At 48.2% G+C, this 27588-nt stretch overlaps 1 protein-coding gene across 2 annotated transcripts in view; it reads left to right on the top strand.

The window, feature by feature from the left end:
- The window catches only part of LOC147104510 (solute carrier family 2, facilitated glucose transporter member 11-like), a 43761-nt gene that overhangs the window by 9541 nt on the left and 6632 nt on the right, over positions 1–27588 (top strand). For both annotated transcript variants that reach the window (XR_015072351.1, XM_085961870.1), the window contains exon 2: positions 18490–18565. Coding sequence is in view for 1 of the 2 variants with exons in the window: in XM_085961870.1 (XP_085817996.1) it covers positions 18490–18565 (76 nt within the window). In the remaining variant the exon portion in view is untranslated. The remainder of the gene's footprint in view (positions 1–18489; positions 18566–27588) is intronic.

Here is a 27588-nt window from a genome sequence, read left to right on the forward strand (position 1 = left end):
GATTGCACAGAGATTGGAGGAGTCCACCACAAGCATGAGTGGGTTGATGTTGCAGTGCATGGCGATGATGTCTTCTTCCATGGATAGAGTGGCCAAGTCCCTGGAACATCAATCACGGCAATCAAATGAGTCCACGTAGGCCTCGACCATGGCCCTGCGGACACTGAATGCCAACATGTCTGGCGTCTTCAATAGGATAACAGACACCTTAGCCTTGGCCTTGCAGCACATCACTGCTCTCCAGCATAATGGGAGACATAAAGTGCAGCTGGGCCATGCGAGGGATGATGGTGAAAGGGGACATGGAAGTGGGATTTCCACTCTAAGCGCTCCCACTTCTCACCCGTTTGTCCCCCCCCCTCCCCACCCCCAGTCAGTACCTGATATGCTGCCTCCTATCCTGATGGCCGAATTTGCCCCTGCACAGGTGCAGGTGGAGCAGTCTTTGGCAGGGCCCTCACCGGCTCCAGAACCCACAGGTCATCGGCCAAGAGCATCCCAACAGTCGCCGTGGGTGTATGAGAAAATGTTATGTTGTGAAGTTTCCTCTGTTTTGTACAATCACATAAAATGTATTACTTTAAGAACATAAGAAATAGGAGCCGGAGTAGGCCATTCGGCCCTTCGAGCCTCCTCTGCCATTCAGTAAGATCCTGGCTGATTTTTGTCATCAACACCACTTTCCTGCACTATCCCCATATACTTTGCACCACTTTCCTGTGTTGCCCATTCTGGGTTGCTTGTTGATGATTGGGAAGACATGAATTGTTGGGGACCAATGGTGGCTGTGCAATGGGTGGCTAGTTGGTTACAGAACTGCTTTGTGTCAGTGGGATTGGGGGTGGGGGGGAAGAGAGTGGCCGTTGGATGTGATTGTTTCATTGGTCCAGTAGTAGTGACTAACTGAACATTACACCTATAAGGAAATCCTGGCATCCCGGGCAGCAATATGAGCGGCTAGTGCGTGTTGGGGTCACCATCTTCCTCCTCCTCCTCCTCCTCCTCTGATTTTTCTGCAGATGATGGATGCTCAGCGCCTTGTTCCTCATGCAGCTCCAGTCCTCACTGCTGCGCAATCTCATGCAGAGCACAGCACACCACAATCTGGAGACCCTGGCTGTTGAGCACTGAAGGAAGGACGCCACCAGATCTGTCCAGGCACCTGAAGCATATCTTGAGCATGCTGATTGCTTGCTCAGCTACACATCTGGTGGTCATATGGCTTTTGTCGCACCGCTTTTGGGCTTCATTGGTTGAGTTTCTCTCAGGTGTCATTAGTCAAGTTTGAGGGGGTATCCTTTGTCTCCTCACAGCCACCCCTTAAGTCTGCTTGCAGGTCCAAAGAGGTCAGAGAGCTTGGACTGCCACAAGAGGAAAGCATCATGGCAGCTCCCCGGGAATCTGGCGCACACCTGCAGAAACCTTTTCTTCAGCTGAACATTTATGGAGTGGAACCCCTTGTGGTTTACAAATACACCTGCTTGATCTGGGGGTGCATAGATTGCCAGGTGTGTGCAGTCGATGATGCCCTGCACCTGTGGGAAGCCAGCCAGAGATGCAAACCCGAATGCCTAATCATTCTGGCTAGTGTCAGCACAGGTGAAGTTGACATAATTGCCGGCCGTGGGAAACAATCTACCAGTGACCTGCCTTATGCATTTATGTGCAGCTGACTGGGAAATCCTGGATATGTCTCCAGTAGAGCCCTAGAAGGATCTGGAGGCAAAAAAGGTGAGTGTGATGGTCACTTTCACAGCCACTGATAATGCGTGGCCACCAGGTCTAGTAGGGAGCAGGCATTTTTCTAGGAGGCTGCAGATGTCAGCCACCACCTGACGTGACAATCTCATCCTCTGGAAGTACTGCTCCTCCGAGAGGTCAAGGAAGCTGAGCCCCTGCCTGTAAACCCTATTTCGCAGGTAGTGCCTCCTGCGACCTTGTCCCCTTTTTGCTGCACCTCTCTCTGCTGCTCCCCTCTCTGCTGCTCCCAACACAGCAGGCTGTTGCTGCTGCTGTTGGTCATCTTGTTCCCCATCTGAGGTCCAATCTAAGGCAGCCATGGTGCCACCCATCCTGATCTTGAGTCCCAATATCTTCAAAGTGCACAAATTAGTCTCTCAGCATTGGCGCTCTAAACAAGCCCTTCCCTGGCGCGAGGTAAGAAAGCAGCTGTGAGCACTGGGTATTTATTGATTTCCGTATGCCTGACTTTTAATGAGCGCCACGAATTGCCTTTCAGTCTTCTCACCTACGTTTCAATGGTGAGTTTCAGGAAGCCTGGGAAACCCCTGCATGTGAAGTTCTGTTTAAATGCCATGCAAAATCTCATCAAAAGTGGCTCCTTTAAATATTATAAGCAGTAACTCGCCTCTCCGGAGGGGATTGCGCGCACGCATCGAAACGCGCCTGAGATAAACCTGGAAGTTGGCACGGTGGAGCCGGCTTTTGGAGGCGCTGTCATTTTCGCCGAGTTTTAACAACCATCCCAATCCCAAACCCATGCTCTCTTTACTATTAAAATTCCTCCTGTGCCTTTTTCTTAAAACACATTTCCAATACTAAAATTTTCCCAAGTCTGAAATAAAAATAGGAACAACGAGTCTAAAACTAGCATTATATTTTGTCTTGAGACTTTACATAAAATAAGCCCAAAATTTGAGGTCCAAAAAATTAACCTAAGTCTAAAATTAAGATTATTTCTAGACTGAAACAATACAGGTTTGATGTCTGGGCAATTGGGGAAAAAGTACTGGGTAAATTGGTTAACAACATTTTGGAGTGAGTCTATATATGTTTCAAATTGTGAAAAATGTTTTTTTTTGAGGAATAAACTTGATCATATAGATTGCTGTTTGTAGGTGATAAGATTGAAAGGATCTTTGTAAATTGGTTAATATGCAATGTTGTGGTTGCAGCACAACTATTACATTCATAGCTTGACGGCTCAAACTCTGTTCAAGCATTGATTATAATAATATAGATATTTTAGTTTAGAGATTCTCAGCGGGCTGTTCAACCCAGTTCAGACGCTGCAGTGGAGCTGAGTGATTTTAACATGCACGAACACTGAAACTTGAGGAATTTGATAACTGGAGGCTGAGCAGAGATCAAGGATGTCTGTATAATGCGAGGTTAGTACATAGTTCAGAGGCTCTTCCTACTTGTTGATGTTTTCCCGATTTTCAGTTTAACTGGAACTGTCTGAATTTCATGCTTGAATTGAACGCAGTCTAAGTTTCAAGCCCTGCTTTGAATGGTACAATGCCAGTTTGCAAGTTCTGACTGATTTAACTGTAATAATTTTTTAATATGTTTACGTATGGAAAGTATTCATTTTGTTAATCCTTTTGAGAGGATTGCATCCACATTCATGTTAGGAATGCTGCAAATACTGAATAGTCACATGCTTTGGATTTTGTTGCTGTAACTGGCACAAGTCATCAACAGGAATAGTTTAATAATAATACCTCAACAAGAGAGCCTGTGACTCAACATTCCAGTAGCTGCTCGAATTGCACCCGAAGAGTGAGCAAGCTGAAGGATTTCAATATTTCAAACTGCGTATAATCTGTATTTGAAAGACATGGAGGGGGAAAACACACTTGTGAAAAATTTAATCTATTACAATTAGTCAAATATTTGGGGGAATAAAATAATTTGTGTTGTAAAACAAATATATGCAGCAGTGTGAGCTTTGGTGGCCTTTGGGAAAGAATAGCTAATACATTTACAATATTATAAACCAATTCATGCAAAATTTAGAGTGCGAAAAGTGATTATGTTTACTGCTGCAACACTAGGGGTGGTGGAAATAGATTAGTAGTAACTTTTAAAAATAAATTGGATATATACTTAAAGGAAAAAATTGCAAGGCCATGGGGAAAGAGCAGGGGGAGTGGGACTAATTGGATAGCTCTTTCAAAGAGCTGGCACAGGCAGGATGGGCTGAATGGCCTCCCTCTGTGGTTCTATGATTCTATCAGCTAGGTTGAAGAAAGTACATTGTCATTGTATGTGATAGATATATAGTATGATTTCTATATTAAAATGATCAGTTTTGTTCTATTTACAGCCGCTGAGCTCTGGATGAACCTCCACATGGTAGTACCATGGTTTTGGTACCATCTCAGCCACAGGAGAACTGGATATTGGTCCCAGATCCTCTGTAAATACAACTTCAGTGGATTCAAAAGAGAGCTCTGAATAACTAATGGAATCTCAGTGCTAAAAGCAAGAGGGCTGCAGGTTGTACACAGATGAAATGAATAGATTGGCTACAGAACCACCGTGTTTGTTATCTCAATCCAGCACAGCTGCATAGAATAGTACAGCACAGATGGAGGCCATTCGACCCATCCAGTCTGCGCTGGCTCTCTCTTGAAGAGCAATCCAATTAGTTCCACTCGCCTGCTCTTTCCCCATCTTGCAATTTTTTCTTCGGGTATTTATCCAATTCCCTTTTGAAGGCTGCTATTGAATCTGTATCCACCACCCTATCGGGCAGCGCATTCCAAATACTAACCACTTGTGTAAAAAAGGTTTTCCTCACTCTGTTTCTTTTGCCAATCACCTTAGATCTGTGCCCTCTGGTTATTGACCCTTCAGCCATTGGAAACAGTTTTTCTTTATTTACTCTATCTAAACCCGTCATTATTTTAAACACTTCTACCAAATCTCCTCTTGGCCTGCTCTGCTCTAAGGAGAACAGCCTCAGCGTTTCCAGTCTATCTACGTAACTATAATCACTCATCCCTGGAACCGTTCCAAGGCTTCAAAGCCTTCACATCCTTCCTAAAGTGCGGTGCCCAGAATTGGACACAATACTCCATCTGGGGCCAAACTAGTATTTTATATAAGTTTATCATAACTTCCTGGGTTTTGTACTCGATGCCTCTATTTATAAAGCCCAGGATCCCATATGCTTTATTAACTGCTTTGCTAACCTGTCCTGCCACCTTCAAAGATTTGTGCACAAACACCCCCAGGTCCCTCTGTTCCATTCTTATCTATCCAGTCATAGTCAGAGAATCACCTGCAATGGTTTCTCTTCCCACTCCCGCACCATTACCTCTGGAGTCCCCCAAGGATCTATCCTTGGCCCTCTCCTATTTCTCATCTACGTGCTGCCCCTCAGCGACATCATCCAAAAACACAATGTTGGGTTTCATATGTACCGACGACACCCAGCTCTACCTCGCCACCATCTCAACCAATCCACTGTCTCTGATTTCTCACGCTGCTTGTCCGACATCCAGTCCTGGATGAGCAGAAATTTCCTCCAACTAAATACTGGGAAGACCAAAGCCATTGGGGACGATTTTAACCCTACTCGCTCAGCAGAAACCTGGCGGGCGGGCACTTAAAATCGCCCCGGCTCTTACTTGTCCAAAAGCTGCCATGATCGCAACATCTGCCATTTTAACCTGCTCTCCTGAGCAGGCAGCAAGGAGCCAACAGGGCCCTTCTTTATACATGCATGTTGTGGGCCGATGACATAATTGAGACCTGACTAATTTTAACTCGGGCCTGAGTGTGGAATTCACCTGGAGTTAAAATCGGGGTCAATGTCTTCCGTTCCCGCCACAAACTCCGTTTCCTATGCACCGACTTCATACCTCTCCCTGTCTGAGGCTGAACCAGATCGTTCGCAGCCTTGGTGTCCTACTTGAACCTGAGCTGAACTTCCAGCCAAATATTCGCGCCATCACTAATACCGCCTACTTCCACCTCCGTAACATCACCCGTCTCCACCCCTGTTTCAGCTCACCTGCTGCTGAAACCCTCATCTCTGCCTTTGTTATCTCTCGACTTGACTATTCCAATGCTCGCTTTGCTGGCGACCCATCTTCCACCCTCCATAAACTTGAACTCCTCCAAAACTAAGCCGCCAGTGTCCTAACTCGCAACAAGTCCTGTCCACCCATCACCCCTGTGTTCGCTGACCTACATTGGCTCCCGGTCTAGCAATGCCTCGATTTCAAAATTCATCCCTGTATTCAAATCCCTCCATGGTCTCGCCTCGCCCCTCCCTATCTCTATAACCTCCTCCAGCCCTACAATCCTCAGAGATCTCTGTGCTCCTCCAATTCTGGCCTTTTGTGCATCTCCGATTTTAATTTTCCCACCATTGGCAGCCGTGCCGTCAGCTACCTGGGACCTAAGCTCTGGATTCCCTCTGTAAGCCTCTCCGCCTCTCTACTTCTCTCTCCTTTTAAGATGCTCCTTAAAACCTACGTCTTTGAACAAGTTTTGGGTCACCTGTCCTAATACCTCCTTATGTGGCGAGGTGTTTGATAACGCTCCTGTGAAGTGCCTTGGGAAGTTTTATTACGTTAAAGGCGCTATATAAATGCAAGTTGTTGTTGTGTTTCCTATTCCCATTTTTATATATACAGGAACAACCTGCAGCATTTTCCCTCTGACTCTGCTCGGTTCACTCTCAGTTTTGTCACATGGGCTCTTTAGCCCTCTGGTCCTGTTTTCATTAATATACTCATGTGGCAAGTGGCTTGTGCTTGTGCCAAGTGAAACACATTTTCCTCACCAAAAATACTGCATTTGGAAAATGTTCACAAGTGCCCATTAAGAAGACTCTCAATATCTATCTATATATATAAAAGGATACATCTGTCTGTCTGTCATTCCGTCTGTCTGTCTGTATTGAATTAACTCGAAAGTTATAGAGCGTACCTACACGTGTGTTACATCGAAAGAAAGCTGACGATTCCAGAACCGTCCTAAGCGTATTTACGTTTTGGCCGGACAAAAATTGCGCCCGCGGTATCCAAAAAACGTTCAACATTCCGCTCATTATCCGCTCATTAGCATCGAGTGACGTCGAGGTCGACCAATCGTACGGCGGGTTCCTGGAGCGTGCGGGCCCTCCTACGGTCGAGTGACGGGACGACTGACCAATCCTATGCTTCGGTGACCTGACGGTCCACCAATCGGTGCGTGTGTGGGCGGGCCTTATCGTTCTGAACCGAGGTGAGTCGCCGCCATCTTGATTCCAAACTTTTCATTTCTTTTTCCCGCTTTCTGCGTCTTTTAACAAAAAGTTCCTTTTAAAACAGAAATTCTTTTTAAAAAAAGTTAATTACTTTCAGAAATTGTTTTTAAAAAAAGTTAATTACTTTCTAAATCTTTGATCTAATCTCATTAATTTTCCTACCTTTCCCCGTTTTTGCAGGTAGGCCTGTAAGCCTGGGTGTCTGTTGCCAGCCATGCTGGACCCTAGGCAATTGTTTTGTGGCAAGCTCTTCCCACCCCTCACCCCCCCCTTTGGTCTCCCCCATCACGTGATGGTTGACCAATCCTATGGCGTGTGTGGGCGGGGCCTGATGCTTAATAAGACAGAATAAATAAAAGTTACTTTAGTCTTCGCGAGCACTGGAGTGACTGCAGCAACTATTGCAACGTAAGTGAAGAGATAGAGAATAAATAATTCAGTTTTTATATCTTCTAACTTTATATCTTTCCTTAAAAACTTTCGGCTTTTGTATATCTTCTAACTTTATATCTTCTTTCCTAAAAAAACTTTCGGTTTTCAAAAGGCAAAAGTTTTTTAAGGAAAGAAGATATAAAGTTAGAAGATATACAAAAACCGAACGTTTTTCACGAAAGAAGATATAAAGTTAGAAGATATACAAAAGCCAAAAGTTTTTAAGGAAAGAACATATAAAGTTAGAAGATTTCCGATTTTGTACTTTGCAGCTACTTTTTTTTAAAAGTAAAGAAATTTTTGCAGTTTTTATTAAGAAATTTTTTTTTTCCGTGCTTCCAACCGACATGAGAAAATGACCGCCGGCTTCTTCACACACCTTCAAGGCTGGCCACACCCGCCCTGAAGGCTGGCAGACAGCTCTTTTTTCTTTCTGGCCCCGCCCCCTATCCCCTCTTCCACCGCCCCCCCCCTCTCAAGGGTTAACCCGGCAACCGGCTCTGGAGATCGGGAGGGGAGGAGTGTTACCCCGGCAACTGGGCCCGGCCATCTTTCATCCTGGCAGCAGTTCAATGCAGCGACACCACAGCGCCATATTTGATCCTGGCGGCATGACAATTTTCTCGTGATGCCATCTTTGATCATGGCAGAACTTCAATGTGGGCCCGAACAGCGCCATCTTTAGTCTAGGCTGCCCGGTTTCTTCCTCCTTCCCTCTCTCCTTCCCCCTCCCTCCCTCTCCCCCTCCCTCTCTCTCCCCCTCCCTCTCCCTCCCCCCACCCTCCCCTCTTCTCCCCCCCACCCTCCCCTCTTCCCCCCAGTCACTCTCTCTCCCCCCCCAGTCACTCTCTTTCTTCCCCCCCCAGTCGCTCTCTCTCTTCCCCCCCCCCGTCGCTCTCTCTTTCTCTCTTCCCCCCCCCCCAGTCGCTCTCTCTCTCTTCCAACAACAACATGCCCTCGAAAAAGCCTCAGCACCGCCGGGCACTCCAGCTAGTATATCTATATATATATATATATAAAAGGATACTTCTGTCTGTCATTCCGTCTGTCTGTCTGTCTTGAATAAACTCGAAAGTTATAGAGCGTACCTACACGTGCGTTACGTCGAAAGAAAGCTGACGATTCCAGAACCGTCATAAGCGTAATTACTTTTTGGTTGGACTAAATTGTTCGCGCGTTATGCAAAAAACCTTCAAAATTAAACTCATTATCTGCTAATAGCATTGATTGACTGACGTCAAGGTCGACCAATCCTGTGCCGTCACGATTGACCAATCCTACAGTTCAGTCGCCTGATGGTTGGCCAATCACTGCGTCTGTGGGTGGGACTAATGCTTTTCAACTCAGGCATCGGGCAGCCATTGCTTCGCTACTTCCAGCTCAAAATCTGCTAATCCAGCTTCGAAAAAGTTAGTATCTCTTTTAAAAATAACACATTTACCAAAAACGTTTTATAAGTACTTTCACTTTCATCTTTGAAGCTATTAAAAGGTAGAAATGTTGCCCGGCAGCAGATTCACAGAGGGACACAGACAGGCCCCAAAGCCTGGGACTCGATTTAAAACGTTGCCCGGCAGCAGATTCACACAGGGACAGACAGACAGGCTCCAAAGCCTGGGACTCGATTTAAACCGCCCGGCCCAAAACAGCCCTGGCAACGCCGGGGCCCCCCCAGCTAGTGTCATATAATTCTTTATAAAAAGAAACACTGGGGAAATTTTAACGTGGATGAATATGTGGGTTTAGGTGCCAGTGGGGGGAGTTAAATCCGGAGAAAATGTGAGAGCATCAGGAAGCCAGCTCCAACCCGCCGACTTCTGCATTTAACTCGGACGCGTTACACTGGTTGTGCTTGACCCCCTCGGGAGAGGTGGGTTGCCTATTAACATATGCTAATTGCTCAATTGGAATGATATTACAACACAATTTTAAGTTTAATGTCACATCCATGGGTTTCCCAGGCTAACTGAAACTTGCCATTGAAAGCAGGGCAAGAACACAATGGCAATTGAGCAGGCTGATTAAAACTCATGGAAATACTGCAATAAATACTCAGTACTCATAGCTGCTTTCTTACCTACAAGTGGGATAGGGTTTGTTCAAAGTACCTTTCCTGAGAGTACTTTGGAGGTTTTCCAAATCACATCATGAGGGATGGCGTTTGGCTGCCTTAGATTGGACCTCAGATGAGGACCAGCAGCAGTATGCTGTTGAGAGACCTGCAGCTGCACAGCAGAGAGGTGCTGCTCGCAGGGAGCACTATGTGCGACAGAGGGTGTACAGGCAGAGGCTGAGTTTCCTTGACATGCCAGAACAGCAGTGCTTCAGGAGGCTCAGGTTGTCACATCAGGTGTTAGCAGACATCTGCAGCCTCCCAGAAGAAGACCTGCTCCCTGGTGGCCACACACTACCAGTGGCTGCTTGTAAGACAGATGACTAATGGGTTGTTTGCCAAGGTCGGCAATTATCTGAACTTCACCTGCGATGACGCTAGTCAGAATGAGCAAGCACTCAGGTTTACGTCTCTGGCTGACTTCTCACAGGTACAGGGCGTCATTGACTGCACACACATGGCAATCTGAGCACCCCCAGGTCAACTAGGAGTATTTGTGAAGGGCTTCTATTCCATCAATGTGCAGCTGGTGTGCAACCAAAAGAAGATATTTCTGCAGGTCTGTGCAAGATTCCCGGGCGCTGCCATGATGCTTTCATCCTGCGGCAGTCCAAGCTCTCTGACCTCTTTGGACCTGTAAGCAGACTTAAGGGGTGGCTGCTAGGCGACAAAGGATACCCCCTTCAAACTTGGCTGATGACACCCGTCAGAAACCCGACCAAGGAAGCCCAACAGCGTTACATATGACCACCAGATGTGTGATCGAACAAGCCATCGACATGCTGAAGATGCGCTTCAGGTGCCTAGAAAGATCTGGAGGGGCCCTTCAGTATGCACTAGCCAGGGTCTCCAGAATGGTCATGGTGTGCTCCGCACTGCACGACAATTGTGCAGCAGTGAGATTTGGACCTGCAGGAGGAAAAAGGCACAGAGTGGCCGGTGATCTGCAGATGATTCTAAGAATGAGGAGGATGGTGATGAGGGCAATGCAGCACCAGCTGCTCACATTGTTGCCCGAGATGCCCTTATTAATGCAAGGTTCACTTGGGTAGCACCAATGGACCGATGTCAGAACCACATGCAGGTTCCTCCTGCAGGTTCAAATCTCACTGCTGCGCAATGTTGTGCAAAAGCACAGCACATCACCACTGGACCGATGTATCAATCATATCCAACGGCCACTCTCCTCTTGCCCCCCTGCCATCCCACTGACACAAAGCAGTCAACCAATCACCAATTGCACATCCCCTCATTAGTTCCCATCAATTCATGTCTTCCTATTCATCAACAAGCAAGTTAACAGGCAAATTCCCACCAGCAACCAAGAATGGGCAACACGTAAAGTGGTGCAAAGTAATAACATTTATGTGGTTCTACTAAAGAACGGAAACTTCACAGCATAATATTTTACCATACACCCATGTGCATACCCTTGTGCAACTACAAAGCTTTACTCTTCCTTTTCATAAGAACATAAGAAATAGGAGCAGGAGTAGGCCATTCGACCCTTCGAGCCTGCTCTGCCATTCAATGAGATCATAGCTGATTTTCTGCCTCAACTTCATTCACTGGCCCTATTGCCATATCCCTTGATGCCTTTACTAGTCAGAAATCTATCGACTTCTGTTTTGAATATACCCAATGACTGAGCCTCCACCGCCCTCTGGGGTAGAGAATTCCAAAGATTCACCACCCTTTGTGTGAAGAAATTTCTTATACCTGTCTGTGTCTGTATGTGTATTCCACTAGGTACAGGTCTGGACATGCCTCGGCTGACTCCTCCCACTATTCCAGGTATATAAGTGACTACCTCCCAGTCCCTTAGTATTCTGGACGGGTCGACCACTCGAGACAAGACCTTCATTCTTTAGTTAATAAAAGCCTGATTGTTACTCGCTCAACCTCAGTCTTTTGAGTAATTGATGGCGCATCAATTTTATTAACTAAATTTTTTATAATGGAGAAGATCCTCACACCAGCATGCCTGGACCTGGACAGTCGGGAAGTGGACGCTTCCACCAAGTTTGCTCACTGGCTCACGTGCTTCGAGACATTCCTGACTGCCTCCACTGCGGTCGAAACGGATGCGGACAAACTGTCTGTCCTGTTCTCCAAGGTGAACCACCGAGTGTACTCAGTCATCCGGGACGCGACCTCGTACACAGCCGCCCTCCAGCTCCTCAAGACCCAGTACACGCGCCCTGTGAACGAAGTATACGCTAGGCACCTTCTGGGGAGTCGCAAGCAACAACCTGGGGAATCGACTGAGGAATACCTCCAAGCACTGTCCGTGCTTGGCCGGGCCTGTGGGTGTAAGGCGGTAACGCCCACTAAGTACACGGAGGAACTGATCCGGGATGCCTTCGTAGCGGGCCACAGGTCCAACTACACCCGACAGCGACTGCTGGAGCAGAGTGACCTCACCCTCGACAAAGCCTCCGACATCGCACTAACGCTGGACGCAGCCTTCCGGGGCATGGATGCCTACTCCTCTGCACCGTGGATGCCGCGGGGAACGACAACCTGGGACACGGTAGGACAGCCCCATAGCACCGTGCCACCCCAGCCACAGCCCAACAACGGCCCAACTACCGCAGCAGTGTCCCAAAGCCAGACAGCAGTATCCCAAGGCCAGAAATGCTACTTCTGTGGCCAGGCCAAACACCCCAGAGCGCGCTGCCCGGCGAAGAATGCGACCTGCTCGGGCTGCGGGAAAAAGGGACACTACGCCAGCGTCTGCAAGGCCAAAGCCACCCCGAACGCCAGCAGCGCCGCGTGTGGGCCGTGCGAGCCGCCATCTTGGGCCTCCCCAGCCATGTGCGAACCACCGCAGCAGCAGCCATCTTGGACGACTCCAGCCACATGGGAATCATGGACGCCGCCATCTTGGACACCAGCCGGGACGCAGCAGACCGCCAACCCCCCCCCCCATCTGATACTCGCAGCGACACACCGACCCCTACGCTGGCCTCTGTGACGCTGGACCAAACGAGACCGCACCAGCTAGCTCGGTCCAAAATGGACGTTAAGGTAAACGGCCATGCAATAAACTGCCTTTTTGACTCCGGGAGCACAGAGAGCTTCATCCACCCCGACACGGTGCGGCGTTGCTCTCTCCCAGTCCTGCCTGCGCACCAGCGGATTTCTATGGCCTCCGAGTCCCAGTCAGCGGACATTGGCGGCTACTGCGTGGTGACACTAGTAGTAGACGGGACTGTGTTCAATAATTTTAAACTCCTGGTCCTGCCCGACCTCTGCGCTGCCGTTCTACTGGGGTTGGATTTCCAGTGCCACCTCAAAAGCGTTACGATGGCATACGGTGGCCCCCTCCCCCCACTCACAGTCCGCAGCCAGCAGCCTCCAAATTGCCCGCCGCGCACCAGATGCAACCTCTCCACACTCAGAGTCCCACCCCCCCCACTGTTTGCTAACCTCACCCCCGACTGTAAGCCCATCGCCACAAAGAGCAGGCGATACAGTGCCGGGGACAGGGTTTTCATCAAAACCGAAGTGGAACGGCTCCTGAAGGAGGGGATTATTGAGGGCAGCTCCAGCCCCTGGCGAGCCCAGGTTGTGGTCGTTAAGACCGGCGAGAAACAACGCCTGGTCATCGACCTCATCTTAGTCCTGAATGACCTACCCTTTATCCTGAGGCTGTGGCCCCTGGTTCTAGACTCCCCAGTCAAGGGAAACATTCACCCAGCATCCAGCCTATCCAGCCCTGTAATCATTTAGTATGCCTCAATGAGATCCCATCTCATTCTTCTGAATTCAAGAGAATGCAGGCCTAGTTTACTCAATCTCTTCTCATACGACAGTCCTGCCATCTCAGGAATCGATCTCGTGAACCTTCGTTGCACTCCCTCTATGGCAAGTATATCCTTCCTTAGGTAAGGAGACCAAAATTGTACACAGTACTCCAGGTGTGGTCTCACCAAGGCCCTATATAATTGGATTAAGACTTCTTTACTGTACTCAAATCCTCTTGTAATGAAGGCCAGCATACCATTTGCCTTCCTAATGGCTTGCTGCACCTGCACATTCACTTTCAGTGACTCATGTACAAGGACACCCGGGTCCTTCGAGCATCTGCATTCCCCAATCTTTCACCATTTAGAAAATACTCTGCCTTTCTGTTTTTTCTACCAAAGTGGCTAACTTCACATTTTTCCACGTTATATTCCATCTGCCATGTTCTCGCCCACTCACCTGAGCCTGTCGAGATCCCCTTGAAGTCTCTTCACATCCACTTCACAATTGACACTGCCACTTAGCTTTGTATCATCAGCAAATTTGGAAATGTTACATTTAGTCCCCTCATCCAAATCATTGATATAGATTGTGAATAGCTGGGGCCCAAGCACCGATCCTTGCGGTACCCCACTAGTCACAGCCTGCCATCCTGAAAAAGACTCGTTTATCCCTACTCTTTGTTTTCTGTCTGTTAACCAATTCTCAATCCATGCTAGTATGTTACCCCCAATTCCATGTGCCCTAATTTTGTTCACCAACCTCTTGTGTGGGACCTTATCGAAGGCCTTCTGAAAATCCAGATACACCACATCTACCGGTTCCCCTTTGTCTACTCCACTAGTTACATCCTCAACAAACTCCAATAGGTTTGCCAAACAGGATTTCCCTTTCATAAATCCACGTTGACTCTGCCCAATCTTACTATTAGTTTCTAAGTGCCCAATTATTGCATCCTTTATAATAGATTCCAGCATTTTCCCAACTACTGATGTGAGGCTAACAGGTCTGTAGTTCCCTGTTTTCTCTCTCCCTCCTTTCTTAAATAGCGGGGTTACATTTGCTATCCTCCAATCTGCAGGAACCATTCCAGAATCTATAGAATTTTGGAAGATGACAACCAGTGGGTCCACTATCCCAATGACCATCTCTTTCAAAACCCTAGGATGTAGGTCATCCGGTCCTTGGGATTTATCGACTTTTAGTCCCATTAATTTTGCTAGTACTGTTTTTTTTACTAATAATTTCTTTAAGTTCCTCATTCTCGCCACACCCTTGATTTTCTCATTTCTGGGAAGTTTTTTGTGTCTTCCTCCATGAAGACAGAAAGAAAGTATTTATTTAATTTCTCTGCTAGTTCCTCATTCCCCATTATAAATTCTCCCATCTCTGATTGTAAAGGACCTACATATACCTTCGCCAGTCTTTTCCTTTTCACATACCTATAGAAGCTTTTACAATCTGTTTTTATATTTTTCGCTAGTTTGTGCTCATATTCCATTTTCCCTTTATCAATTTCTTTTCGTACCTCCTATGTGGTGCAACCCCTGTGACTTCAGCAGAGGTAGAGGCAGGCTGCTCAGATCCTTGCTCTGACTGCTGAGATGCTCTTGGCCCACGACCTCTGGGTTTTGGAATCTGTGAGGACCCCTCCAAAGACTGCTCCATCTGCACCTGTGCAGGGGCAGACTCTGCCATCGGGATAGGAGGCAGCTTATCGGGTGGAGGGGCAGTGGGTAAGAACAACTTTGCAAGTGAACATTGTGGAGAACAGTGATTCAAGTGCAGTTGATCTCTTTGAGCTTTAGAGTTAAGCTATAGTTTCCATGACCTGTCACAAGGTCAAACATGGAAAGCATTTTTTGAATGAAGGGGATAATAAGTTTGTCATTCAGTTCCTTTTGCTACTTCAAAGACACACAGATTATTGCTAAGTGACCATTTGTTTTGTCTTTATGGAACAGGTAATTCACCTCTTGCTTGAGTAAGGAAGCTTGATTTACCTCATCTTCTCTCCTCTTTTCAACCTTGATGCTGTCCTGTCCCTGGATCTTGACCTACCTAGCTTTCTCACTAAAAAAGTTTATAGATGGAGCTGGTAAGTTATTTACACACTGTTACTGGTAGAGTTTTGTGTAAATAACTGACAGTGGAGATGGTAAAAGTGCTGTGGCTCCTGTCACATAAATGACATTAAAATAATGTGTGGAAGAAATGAGAAGTATATAGAAACATCATTTGGAACATAAGTTACTGAAAACGCTTTGAATCATTACAGACTTCAGATTTTTCTGCTGTGGATTTTAAAACTTCTTTCTGTGAAATCCTCCCATTTCTGGTGTCCCCCAAGGATCTATCCTTGGCCCCCTCCTATTTCTCATCTACATGTTGCTCCTTGGGGACATCATCTGAAAACACAGCGTCAGTTTCCACATGTATACTGACGACACCCAGCTCTACCTCACTACTTCTTCTCTCGACCCCTCCACGGTGTCTAAATTGTCACACTGCTTGTCCGACATACAGTTCTGGATGAGCAAAAATGTTCTCCAATTAAATATTGGGAAGACCGAAGATTTTGTTTTCGGACCCCGCCACAAACTCCGTTCCCTAGCCACTGACTCCATCCCTCTCCCTAACATCTGTCTGAGGCTGAACTACACTGTTCGCATCCTTGGGGGGAAAAATTCAGTTGGTAGCACCATCCGTTAGCGCCTTAAGAGGGCACTAAGTGGGGCGCAAACCAACTAGCGCCCAGGCGCGGCACTGCCCACGCCTCCCGCAAAATTCAGCGGGAGGTTAGTGGTGGCGCTAACTGGTAGCACTGCACCACTGGCGATGATGTCATTGGTGTGCGCAGCGCCCCGCTCACGCCCCGGCCGCGATCTTTGGGAGCGCCCCCTGATTTACCACCGGACGCTATGTCTGACAGGGTCAGGGGGGCGTACCTGCGGCCGGGGAGGCGCAATTTAAAGGTGAGGTGCGGGGCAGCCATTTTTGTTGCTGGCCGCCTGCCAGCACCTGCCTGCGCCCCTGTCCCCGGCCTCCTGAACCCCCCTCCCCCCCCGTGGAGTGCCGGCTGCACTTCTCTTGGGTGCCGGGCACTTTTGCCTTCACTCCCGATCCCCGGGGGCCCAGCTGGGCCCCAGGTCATGCTGCACAAGGCCTCTCCCCTTTAAGAAGGGGAGGAAGGCCTGCAATACCGCAGCGCGACGTGGCGCTGCGGCACGTAGCGCCATGATATTCACTCGCAGTGCCCCAAGAGGGATGTGGGGCACTTCCAGTAGCGCCCCGCTTCCCTCTTGGGGTGCAACCACTCAATTTCTGGCGCGGGGGCGCTAATTTTTAGCGCCCCGGTGAAGTTAGCGCCTCAATTGGGGCGCTACTCAATTTTTAGCATTTGGTGTCATTGACCCTGAAATGAGCTACCGACCACATATCTACAGCATAACAAAGACCGCCTACTTCCACCTTCGTAACATCGCCTGTCTCCGCCCTTGCCTCAGCTCACCCGCTGCTGAAACCCTCATCCATGCCTTTGTTACCTCTAGGCTTGACTATTCCAACGCACTCCTGGCTGGCCTCCCACATTCCACCCTACGTAAACTTGAGGTCATCCGAAACTCGGCTGCCCATGTCCTAACTGGCACCAAGTCCCGTTCGCCCATCACCCCTGTGCTCGCTGACCTACATTGGCTCCCGGTTAAGCAGCGCCTCGATTTCAAAATTCTCATCCTTGTTTTCAAATACCTCCATGGCCTCGCCCCTCCCTATCTCTGTAATCTCCTTCAGCCCCACAACCCCCCCCCCCCCGCAAGATATCTGCGCTCCTCTAATTCTGCCCTCTTCAGCATCCCTGATTATAATCGCTCAACCTTTGGTGGTCTAGCCTTCTGTTGCCTAGGCCCTAAGGTCTGGAATTCCCTCCCTAAACCTCTCCACCTCGCTACCTCTCTTTCCTCCTTTAAGACGCTCCTTAAAACCTACCTCTTTGACCAAGCTTTTGGTCACCTGCCCTAATTTATCCTTGTGGATCGGTGTCAAATTTGTTGTCTTAAAATACTCCTGTGCAGCGCCTTGGGACGTTTTACTATGTTAAAGGCACTATATAACTACAAGTTGTTGTTGTTCCAAAGAGGCTTCAAGTGGATATAGACAGGCTAAGTGAGTGGGCAAGAACATGGCAAATGGAATATAATGTGAAGAAATGTGAAGTTATCTACTTTGGTAGGAAAAATAGAAAAGCAGATTATTTTTTGAATGGTGAGAGATTGGGAAATGTTGGTGTTCAGAGGGACCTGGGTGTCCTTGTACACGAATCACTGAAAGTTAACATGCAGGTACAGCAAGCAATTAGGAAAGCAAATGGTATGTTGGCCTTTATTACAAGACGATTTGAGTATAAGAGTAAAGATGTCTTACTGCAATTATACAGGGCCCTGGTGAGACCACACCTGGAATATTGTGTACAGTTTTGGTCCCCTTACCTAAGGAAGGATATACTTGCCATAGAAGGAGTGCAACGAAGGTTCGCCAGACTGGTTCCTGGGATGGGGGGATTGTCCTATGAGGAGAGATTAAGTAGACTAGGCCTATATTCTCTAGAGTTTAGAAGAATGAGAGATGATCTCATTGAAACATACAAAATTCTTACAGGGCTTGACAGGGTAGATGCAGGGAGGATGTTTCCCCTGGCTGGGGAGTCTAGAACCAGGGGTCACAGTCTCAGAATAAGGGGTCGGCCATTTAGGACTGAGATGAGGAGAAATTTCTTCACTCAGAGGGTGGTGATTCTTTGGAATTCTTTACCTCAGAGGGCTGTGGAGGCTCAGTCGTTGAGTGTATTCAAGACAGAGATTGATAGATTTTTTAATATTAAGGGAATCAAGGGATATGGGAATAATGCAGGAAAGTGGAGATGAGGTAGAAGATCAGCCATGATCTTATTGAATGGCGGAGCAGGTTCGAATGGCCAAATGGTCGACTCCTGCTTCTATTTCTTATGTTCTTGCCCTGAAGTGGTGCTTGAGACACAACCTGCTGACTCAGAGATTTCTATTCCTAAAAGAAATGGATACTACTAACTGAGCTTTGCTGACACTGACAGTTAGTTGTAACTAGGAAGTGGTAAGAGGAAGGGCTAAGCCCTGCATGTATTACTGACACACTCTGTCTGTTGACCTAGGACAAGATCAGCTGGATGCCATTCTTGAGCATGGCCTGCATCTTTGCATCCATCTTAAGCTTTGGAATTGGGCCAGGTAGGTTATCTGCTATAAATTATTCATATAATACTGAAAGAAACAATTCCTCATCAAAAAACTCATGAGAGAAGTCCTGACTACATGAGGAGCTAGTGTGCTTGCCTGCTGACTGAGAGACCTGGGGTTTGCATCCAGCATTGTCCAATACTCAAGATTACATTGAATTTACAGCACAGAAATAGGCCATTCAGCCCTACTGGTCTGTGCTGGTATTTATGCTCCACATGAGCCTCCTCCCACTCTGGTTCATCTAACCCCATCAACATATCCTTCTATTCCTTTCTCCTTCATGTATTTAACTAGCTTCTCCTTAAATTCATCTCTGCTATTCGCCTCAACTACTTCATGTGCTAGCAAGTTCCACATTCTAACCACCCTCTGGGTAAAGATGTTTCTCCTGAATTCCTGATTGGATTTATCAGCGACTGTTTTATATTTATGGCCCCTAGTTTTGGACTCCCCACAAGTGGAAACATCTTCTCTATGTCTACCCTATCAATCCCTTTCAGAATTTTAAAGAGCTCCATTAGGTCACCCCCCTCAGTCTTTTCTTTTCTAGCGAAAAGAGCCCCAGACTGTTCAATCTTTCCTGATAGTTATAACCTCTCAGTTCTGGTATCATCCTTGTAAAACTTGAATTAGTCTGTGGACAGGAGTAGCTGGATTTTAACATAAGGACATAAGAAGTAGGAGCAGGAGTAGGCCACACGGCCCCTCGGGCCTGCTCCGCCATTCAATAGGATCATGGCTGATCTGAATCTAGACTCACGTCCACTTCCCTGCCCTCTCCCCGTAACCCCTAATTCCCTTATCAGCTAGGAAACTGTCTATCTCCGTTTTAAATTTATTTAATGTCGCAGCCTCCACAACTCTCCGAGGTAGTAAATTCCATAGATTTACTACCCTCTGAGTGAAGAAGTTTCTCCTCATCTCAGTTTTGAAAGGGCAGCCCCTTATTCTAAGATTATGCCCCCTAGTTCTACTCACCCATCAGTGTAAACATCCTCACAGCATCCACCTGATCAAGCCCCCTCACAATCTTATATGTTTCGATAAGATCGCCTCTCATTCTTCTGAATTCCAATGAGTAGAGGCCCAACCTACTCAACCTTTCCTCATAAGTCAACCCCCTCATCTCCAGAATCAACCGAGTGAATCTTCTCTGAACTGCCTCGAGAGCAGGTACTATATATCCTTTCTCAAATATGGAATCCAAAACTGTACGCAGTTTCTTCACCTTGACAAGTCATTGGGCTCTCCTGCTGACTCACCAAGGGTCCTAGCAGAGGGGGTGAATGGGAGCAGATGTGCTTTCATTCCATGAATTGGCTGATTGCCCTGATCTTTCAACCACATTTGTCATTAGGAGATTCCCTTCCTTTTACATTTTTCCCCTGCAGCTTTCTCCCCTCCTTCCCTTGAGCTGCTGACTCCTGGCACGGTGCAGTTTCACAGGCTCCTGAACTATAGAGGGTTCCACAGGGAAACCTGATTCTGTCCTCATAGTACGCAGCAGTGACAACTCAGCTCATGTTTCCTGTCCGCACCTGAGCCTGGCGAGTTAAAGGCGGTGAAATTCAACTTTGGTCTGGGGGGGGTGGCGGGTGGGAGCTGGTCGGTGCACAGAATGGGTGGTGATTGGTAGTACATGAAAAACCACAACACCGTGGATTTGGGCCCCTGAAATTCCATCAGGGTTGTACGGGCCTCTCGCTGTAACTTGAGTGGGAGACCGGTGGAACCTCCAAGGAAATGTTGGGTCTCTGCTGTTTAGAGTCATAGGGGGAGAAATTCGGTATCGCCCGTTTGGGGCGCAATTATCGGCCAGGCGCAAAGTTTAGCGCCTGGCGCTAATTATCGCCTCCGACTGCAAACTTGGCTTCTATCGCCCCTGGAGGTGATTGGAGCGCTACACACCTCTCCTAAGGCGCTAATGCCGAGGAGTGAGGCGCTACCTCAGAGCGCTGGCGAAGCTCATGTGATGTCAGCTTGCAATGGAACACAGACGCAATGGAACACAGACACACTGGCGCCGGCCAGTTCTTAAAGGGGAGGGTCGATCTTGCTCTTCATCAACACCTTGCTCATTGCAGCCTTGAATCTCGACCTGGAGAGACCTATACATTAGTTCTGCTGGAAAAAACAATGGAGAGGCCCAGGGAAAGAGCTCAGAGTGCAGCCCCCATACTCTCTTCTAAATCGATGCAAGGAAGATCAAATCAAAATGAACCTGCAAAGTGCTGCTCAGTACCCAAAACTCCTTCACACAGCGTTGAATCTCTCCAAAAGTCTCTCTCTCTCAGAATGCTGTTGGGGGGCATCTTTTGACTGGTTTAAGGTAATTTACCTGGTCTTGCAGCCTTTGCCTGCACTCTGACCAATTTCAATCTTTTACCTGGTTTACGGTAATTCACCTGGTCAGGCAGTCTGCTGCTACACTGTAAACCAATTTCCAATAAACCAATTTTCAAACAGCGGTTTTGAATCACTACCCCACCTTCCACTTCTGACTGAAGGACTTATAATTAATGATATTAAAACGGACACGTGGTTTGGATGAGAGAGAAAATCAAGTTTTATTAACCAAATGAACTACAATCAAATTATAAACTATACCACACGAACACAGTAATTACAGTAAAATTGCTTAAATGGGGGAATGCAGATGGTAAAAATGAGGGATTAAATGGCTACAATGTTAATTAAACAATCTTAGCAATATCCCCTTAATTCACCATCCCCCAACTCCTTACTAGGTTGCTTTGCTGAGCAGTCAGAAACTCTGCTCACATGTGGTCCAGTGGAGAGAGAGAGAGAGAGAGAGAGAGAAGCTCACCTGTGGTCCCAGGAAGTAAAAACAGAATGATAGCTTCTCAGGAGCTATCTTTATACCTGGTGAGCCCCCTGCTGTTTGCCTGTCTGGAAAATTTGCGCCCAAAAAGTTCCAATACACAAAAGAAACGCTGTGATTGGCTAATTCAAAGTGGTTGGAATGGGTTAATGTGTCTGCACTGTGGGGCCAAAATGTTCCCGCCCACATCCGGAGCTCACCTGGGCTAAAACAAAAGGGAATACAACAGCCCTATTGTCCAGAATGATGGGTGATTTAAACCCATTCAATGCTTAAACTGTTCCCATTCAAAATCCGTTCCATGGTTTCAGTCTATCATTGTCTGTGAGTGCTTTGAATGGCTGTGTAAACAGAAGCAGTTTCGAATCGATTGTCCTGTGGTTATTCTCAAGTGGGCTAATCTCTTAAGTAAATAAGCAACTTCAAGTGCTTCGAGGGAAACTCCCGGGTTTGATTGGCAGGTCTTTGACTGCCACTGTATCCTCCCACTTTTTCACACAGACAACTCGCGCTGCTTTTTTTCCAAGCCCCATTCTTCATGGCCAATGCTTTCTGTGGCCATTTTAAAACCTTTTGTGATTGCCCAAACTCCAGTGAACAATTTTATTAATAAAAGCACTGTCTTAAGGTGTGTGAATATTTTCCACAGAGCTCCACGACTCCGGTGTTGTCCACGTTCTGCCCATCTCAGAACAGTCTTTTGTGGTTCTCGGCACATTTTAAAACACTGTAGACAAGTCACATCACCCAATTCTTCGTTCACGATGTGGACCAATATTTTCAATCTTCAGGGAAATAGGGGAAATTTTGCAACCCCTACATTCCACCCTTTTGATACTCCCAACTTGATTGAAGTATCAACTCGAAGGAGTGAGCAAAATTTTCAGACCCCCTCACAAACAACCATCCCCTGTATTTACCTAACAGCTATCTGCCACTGATCCCCCGAACCGTCCTTTCCCCTAAAATTCGAGATAAACCGTGGTACGGTAGGCATCTTACAGATACATCAGTTTTCAATAAGGGGTCTCGTACCCCTACACGCTTGTAAAATTATACAATGTAACCCAAATTTACAAACACATTTTACATTATAACTTATTACAAAATGTTGCAATCTTAGTTACACAATGTAATCAAAAACTGATCCCAAGCACGGAGAGGGTCCTACGCCTCTGCTCAACTTGGTGTTGTCACAAAATGATCCCAAGCACGGAGAGGATCCTACTCCTCTTCTCAACTTGGGGCTGTAACACAAAATACAAAAAAACTTGAACAACATGCTTAAACAAACCCCGACCATCATGTGCCGATGATGGGTCGCAAAATTTGAGTGGGTATTGCTCCTCCCACCCGGGCAGTAAATGTATCTTCCACCCCTCTTTGATCGTCTTAAACTTTAAAACAGACAGAATGGATTTACAGACCAGCCTGCTCCGCCAGCCCCGAACCGTTCCCTTGTCCCTTTGTGGAGGCGGGGTGCCCCTCATGTTAAAGATTACCTTGGCACAGACCGAGACCGGGGAGTATGGGATTGTGACTCCCAGTCCCTCCCCCTCTCATCTTCCCTCGACTGGCTGCAGAAAATGATGGGTGCCTGTGTGGCGGCTCTCCCTGGCTCCACACTGAAACTTGGATCCCAGATCCAGCCACCCACTCATCCTTCCCAGCCACACTTACTCTCTTTGCCCGTGGGCCCCCGGGTGAGTTCCTCTCTCCCCCGACCGCACCCACGCGACTCTTGGGTCTCCCCCTCCTCTTTACAATCTTTCCCGGGCCATCACCACCCACTCCCGGGGAACGCGTCCCTTTGTGGCAAGGCGCCCACGCTTCCCCACCATGATTCCTCAACAGCGAGGTCTCCCGCAAGTGAACTTCGGTCAGGATAGTGCTGGGTTGGGGGCCGTGCCCCACCCAGCTGGGGCCATCTCTTCCGCGTAGGAGGAGTAGGCAAGTTCCTCCGGATCCTGTCCGGTTTTTCCCTAAGGTCGCTGCGGGGATTCCCTCTGGATTCGTCTGGTGGCGAGGTGATCTCCAACATTCTGTATTCATATCTTCATTCGATGCCCAGCTCGGGCTGGGCGAACAGTGCTACTTCATGGTCCAATCTCCTGCAAAACTTAAAAGGACATGCAGCCAGGTCTCACTGACCTGCTGCCTTATGTGGAGACATGGTCGGGTCCCTTGACCTCGGACCAAAATACAAACATTTGGCATACATATAAATTTAAACTCTTTAAACTTAAACTTAAAACTAGTTATATCAACAAAACGTGAAATACACCTTAAAAGCACGCTATATTCACACCAAAGCTATGATACAAATGCCGCCCATCTCCGGATGGCCAGGCTAATCTCTGGCACTGTCGCAGATTGCTGCTGGCTGCAGCGAAGCTGGACTGTCTCCTGTCTCTGGTCCCTCGCAGCTTATGGCCGTTGGTTGGGGACCTCTGTTCTTTGGCTTCTCCCCGGTTTGGGAGATTGCTCTTTGTGGTAGTAACCCTGGTGACCACCTTTTCTTGGGCTTGCGGGCCCGCTGAGACCTTCTGAGTGGCGTCTCTGTGGGGGAAACTTTGGCTGGCGGTCCCTGAGCCTGGGTCACCGCCCTAGCTGGCTGGGAACCTTCTCCCCCTGATGAAAACATCCCGGACTGTATAAGATACCTGGCAGCCTGCCGGTCCTCCGGGTTTGCCTCCTTTTCCCTGCCCACTCCTGTGCTGGGGGCAGGTATTCCTTCACCACCCGCTGCTGGTGGCTGGAAATCTTCCTCCCCATGTCCAAAACCTGTTACCAGCTCCCCTGCAAGAGGAATTGTTATCCCTGCCTCCCCAGGGTCCCACATCATGGGGGGGACCACTCTGGAAGTGGGCTGGGAAGCTGGTCCCTTTAAACAGGCGAGTGCGCCTGCGCAAACCTCCTCGCCTGAGTCCCGCGGCAGAGGCTGTGAAACTTCTGTCTTTAAACAAGCAGGTGCACCTGTGTGAAAAAGCTGAGGAAGAGCCGCTGTGGTCCCGCAGGCAACTGCGCTTGCGCGAACTTCCTCCTCGGAGACCCGCGGCAGAGGCTGTGAAGCCTCTGTATTCACACAGGCGGCCGCGCCTGCGCAAACCTCCTCCCCCTGGTCCCACGGCAGAGGCTGTGAAGCCTCTGGCTTCAAACAGGCATTTGCACCTGCGCGGGAAAACAGGAGAGGGGCCGCTGCGGTCCCGCAGGCAACTGCGCCTGCGCAAACATCTTTACAGGGTTGGGGAACTGCTACACTAGCACAGGCAACCGTGCCTGCGTGTTCGGTCTTTCTAAAAAAGGTTGGAAGAACCGCTGGGTCTTCCAAGCAGGCTTCTGTGCCTGCGCGTCTATTCTGGGAAGCGGGGATCTTTAAACGGCCGACTGCACCTACGCGCTTGGCCTCAAACTGAGCAAGAGCCGCTGGGGGTTCCGGGTCCGCGACTGCGCCTGCGTGAAGCTGGAGTTGGGGAACCTCTTCCCTCAGCCGCGCGGCTGCACATGCGCGGCCCTCCTTTTGGCAAAACTCTCCCCTCAGGCGCGCGACTGCGCCTGTGTGGGAAAACTGAAAAGGATCCGCTGGGGGTACCGGCTGGGGAACCGCGCCTGCGCAAACCTGGTCTTGGGAAACTTCTCCCCTGAGTCGCGCGACTGCGCCTGTGCAAACCTGCTGTTCAGAAGACTGGGGGATTCCTGTCTCTAGACCAGCGACTGCGCATGCGTGGGCAGTCTCCAAGCGATCTTCTGTGAATGAATGGGCAGCAGCCTGCTGATTTCTAATCCCAGGCTGCTGTTTCTCCATTTCTAAGCCACCTAACCTTTTCAAATTTGGACTTTGGGCAAAACTAGGGTCCCACTGGGGCAGGGAAGTGTCCCAATTTGTGGGCTGGACAACTTTTCCCTGGGAACAAGCCACAGTGCCTGTCTTTACAGGCAGTGAACTTGAACTTGTCTGGTGGGCAAACTCATGTCCTCTTACCTGGGTGGCTTTAAATGGGGAATTTTGGACTTGGGCCTGCCTTTGGTCTGGGGCCAAAACTATCTCCTGTGTGCCTCCCTTGTGCTGGATTTCTGCTGCTGGACCTGCTCTACAGGGGTCCCAGAACTCTCCTTCCCTGTTCCCTGGCTTAAACAGCTTACCCTGCCCAGGAATGGCTCCTCCCCCCACACAAGCCACAGCACTTGCCTGTGAACTTGTACCTACTGTGGGCTGAGGATTCCTATTCTCAGGCTCATTCCCAGCTGCCTGGTTGGGGTAGACTTTAAACCCCTTTCTTTCCAGTCATTGTGGGGAGGCAGAGGTGGGCGAGGGGGCTGCAGTACCACTGATGGCTGCCCCCTTTCCCTGATTGGCCCTCATGAGAGATTTTAATGTCTCCAGGACAGACTCGATTGTGTCTGTCTCTGCCTTCTGAGTTGGGGCTGCGGGGTTCCTGGCTCTATCATCTCTCCCAGGCTTTTTACAATCCCTGCACCAGTGGCCCTCCTCCCCGCACTTGTAACAAGTGACCTTGTTCTGGGAGGGATGGCTGCCCTCCTGGCGCTGATATGGAGCCCCAAGTTTATCTAATTCCCTATCCAGCACCGTTCTGGGTGCTGCCTGTGGGATGGTTCTACTTGGGCTGCCAGTAAAATCCGGCTGACCTGCCTTCGGGCTGATCAGGCAAATCATTCCCCTTGCTACCATTAAAGCCATGTTAAGGCTTTCTATCTCTGCCCTACAGGGGCCATGATCTGCTTCACTAAACCTTTGGGCGCAGGCCAGCTTATAGGCTGCCTTTACTTCCCTAAACCTTTCCTCCTGCTCTTTTACTTCTGAGATGAGGCGGGCATTCTCTTCCCGCAGTCTCATCTCGCTATCTCTGGCCTCAGTGACTTCCTGCACCAGGCGCTCTATAAATGCCTGGCATTTTTCAAACTGGGACTCCCGATTCTTGGCCTCCTTAACCCCCTCCTGCTCCCTCATCTCATCCTTCCTAAACCAGCCACCTATACCCCGAAAGGTCAGCCTACACACTGCCGCTAAAATTTGCAGGGCTACCCACATACTGAAAACGAGAGAAACAAGAGCTGGTACTTTCTCCAGATCCAAACCACTTATCAAATCATAAACGGCCTCCAGTCCTGCCGTGGTCGCCATTTTGTAGGGGGCATTTTTTAACTGGTTTAAGTTAATTTACCTGGTCTTGCAGCCTTTGCCTGCACTCTGACCAATTCCAATCTTTTACCTGGTTTATGGTAATTCACCTGGTCAGGCAGCTTGCTGCTACACTGTAAACCAATTTCCAATAAACCAATTTTCAAACAGCGGTTTTGAATCGCTACCCCACCTTCCAGTTCTGACTGAAGGACTTATAATTAATAATATTAAAACGGACACGTGGTTTGGATGAGAGAAAAAATCAAGTTTTATTAACTAAATGAACTACAATCAAATTATAAACTATACCACACGAACACAGTAATTACAGTAAAATTGCTTAAATGGGGGAATGTAGATGGTAAAAACGAGGGATTAAATGGCTACAATGTTAATTAAACAATCTTAGCAATATCCCCTTAATTCACCATCCCCTAACTCCTTACTAGGTTGCTTTGCTGAAGTCAGAAACTCTGCTCACATGTGGTCCAGTGGAGTGAGAGAGAGAGAGAAGCTCACCTGTGGTCCCAGGAAGTAAAAACAGAACAATAGCTTTTCAGGAGCTATCTTTATACCTGGTGAGCCCCCTGCTGTTTGCCTGTCTGGAAAATTTGCGCCCAAAAAGTTCCAATACACAAAAGAAACGCTGTGATTGGCTAATTCAAAGTGGTTAGAATGGATTAATGTGTCTGCACTGTGGTGCCGAAATGTTCCCGCCCACATCCGGAGCTCACCTGGGCTAAAACAAAAGGGAATACAACAGCCCTATTGTCCAGAATGATGGGTGATTTAAACCCATTCAATGCTTAAACTGTTCCCATTCAAAATCCGTTCCATGGTTTCAGTCTATCATTGTCTGTGAGTGCTTTGAATGGCTGTGTAAACAGAAGCAGTTTTGAATCGATTGTCCTGCAGTTATTCTCAAGTGGGCTAATCTCTTAAGTAAATAAGCAACTTCAAGTGCTTCGAGGGAAACTCCCGGGTTTGATTGGCAGGTCTTTGACTGCCACTGTATCCACCCACTTT

Source organism: Somniosus microcephalus, chromosome 19 (assembly GCF_052327205.1).
Source record: "Somniosus microcephalus isolate GS21.2 chromosome 19, FLI_Smic_1.0, whole genome shotgun sequence".
NCBI classification, from domain to species: Eukaryota; Metazoa; Chordata; class Chondrichthyes; order Squaliformes; family Somniosidae; genus Somniosus; species Somniosus microcephalus.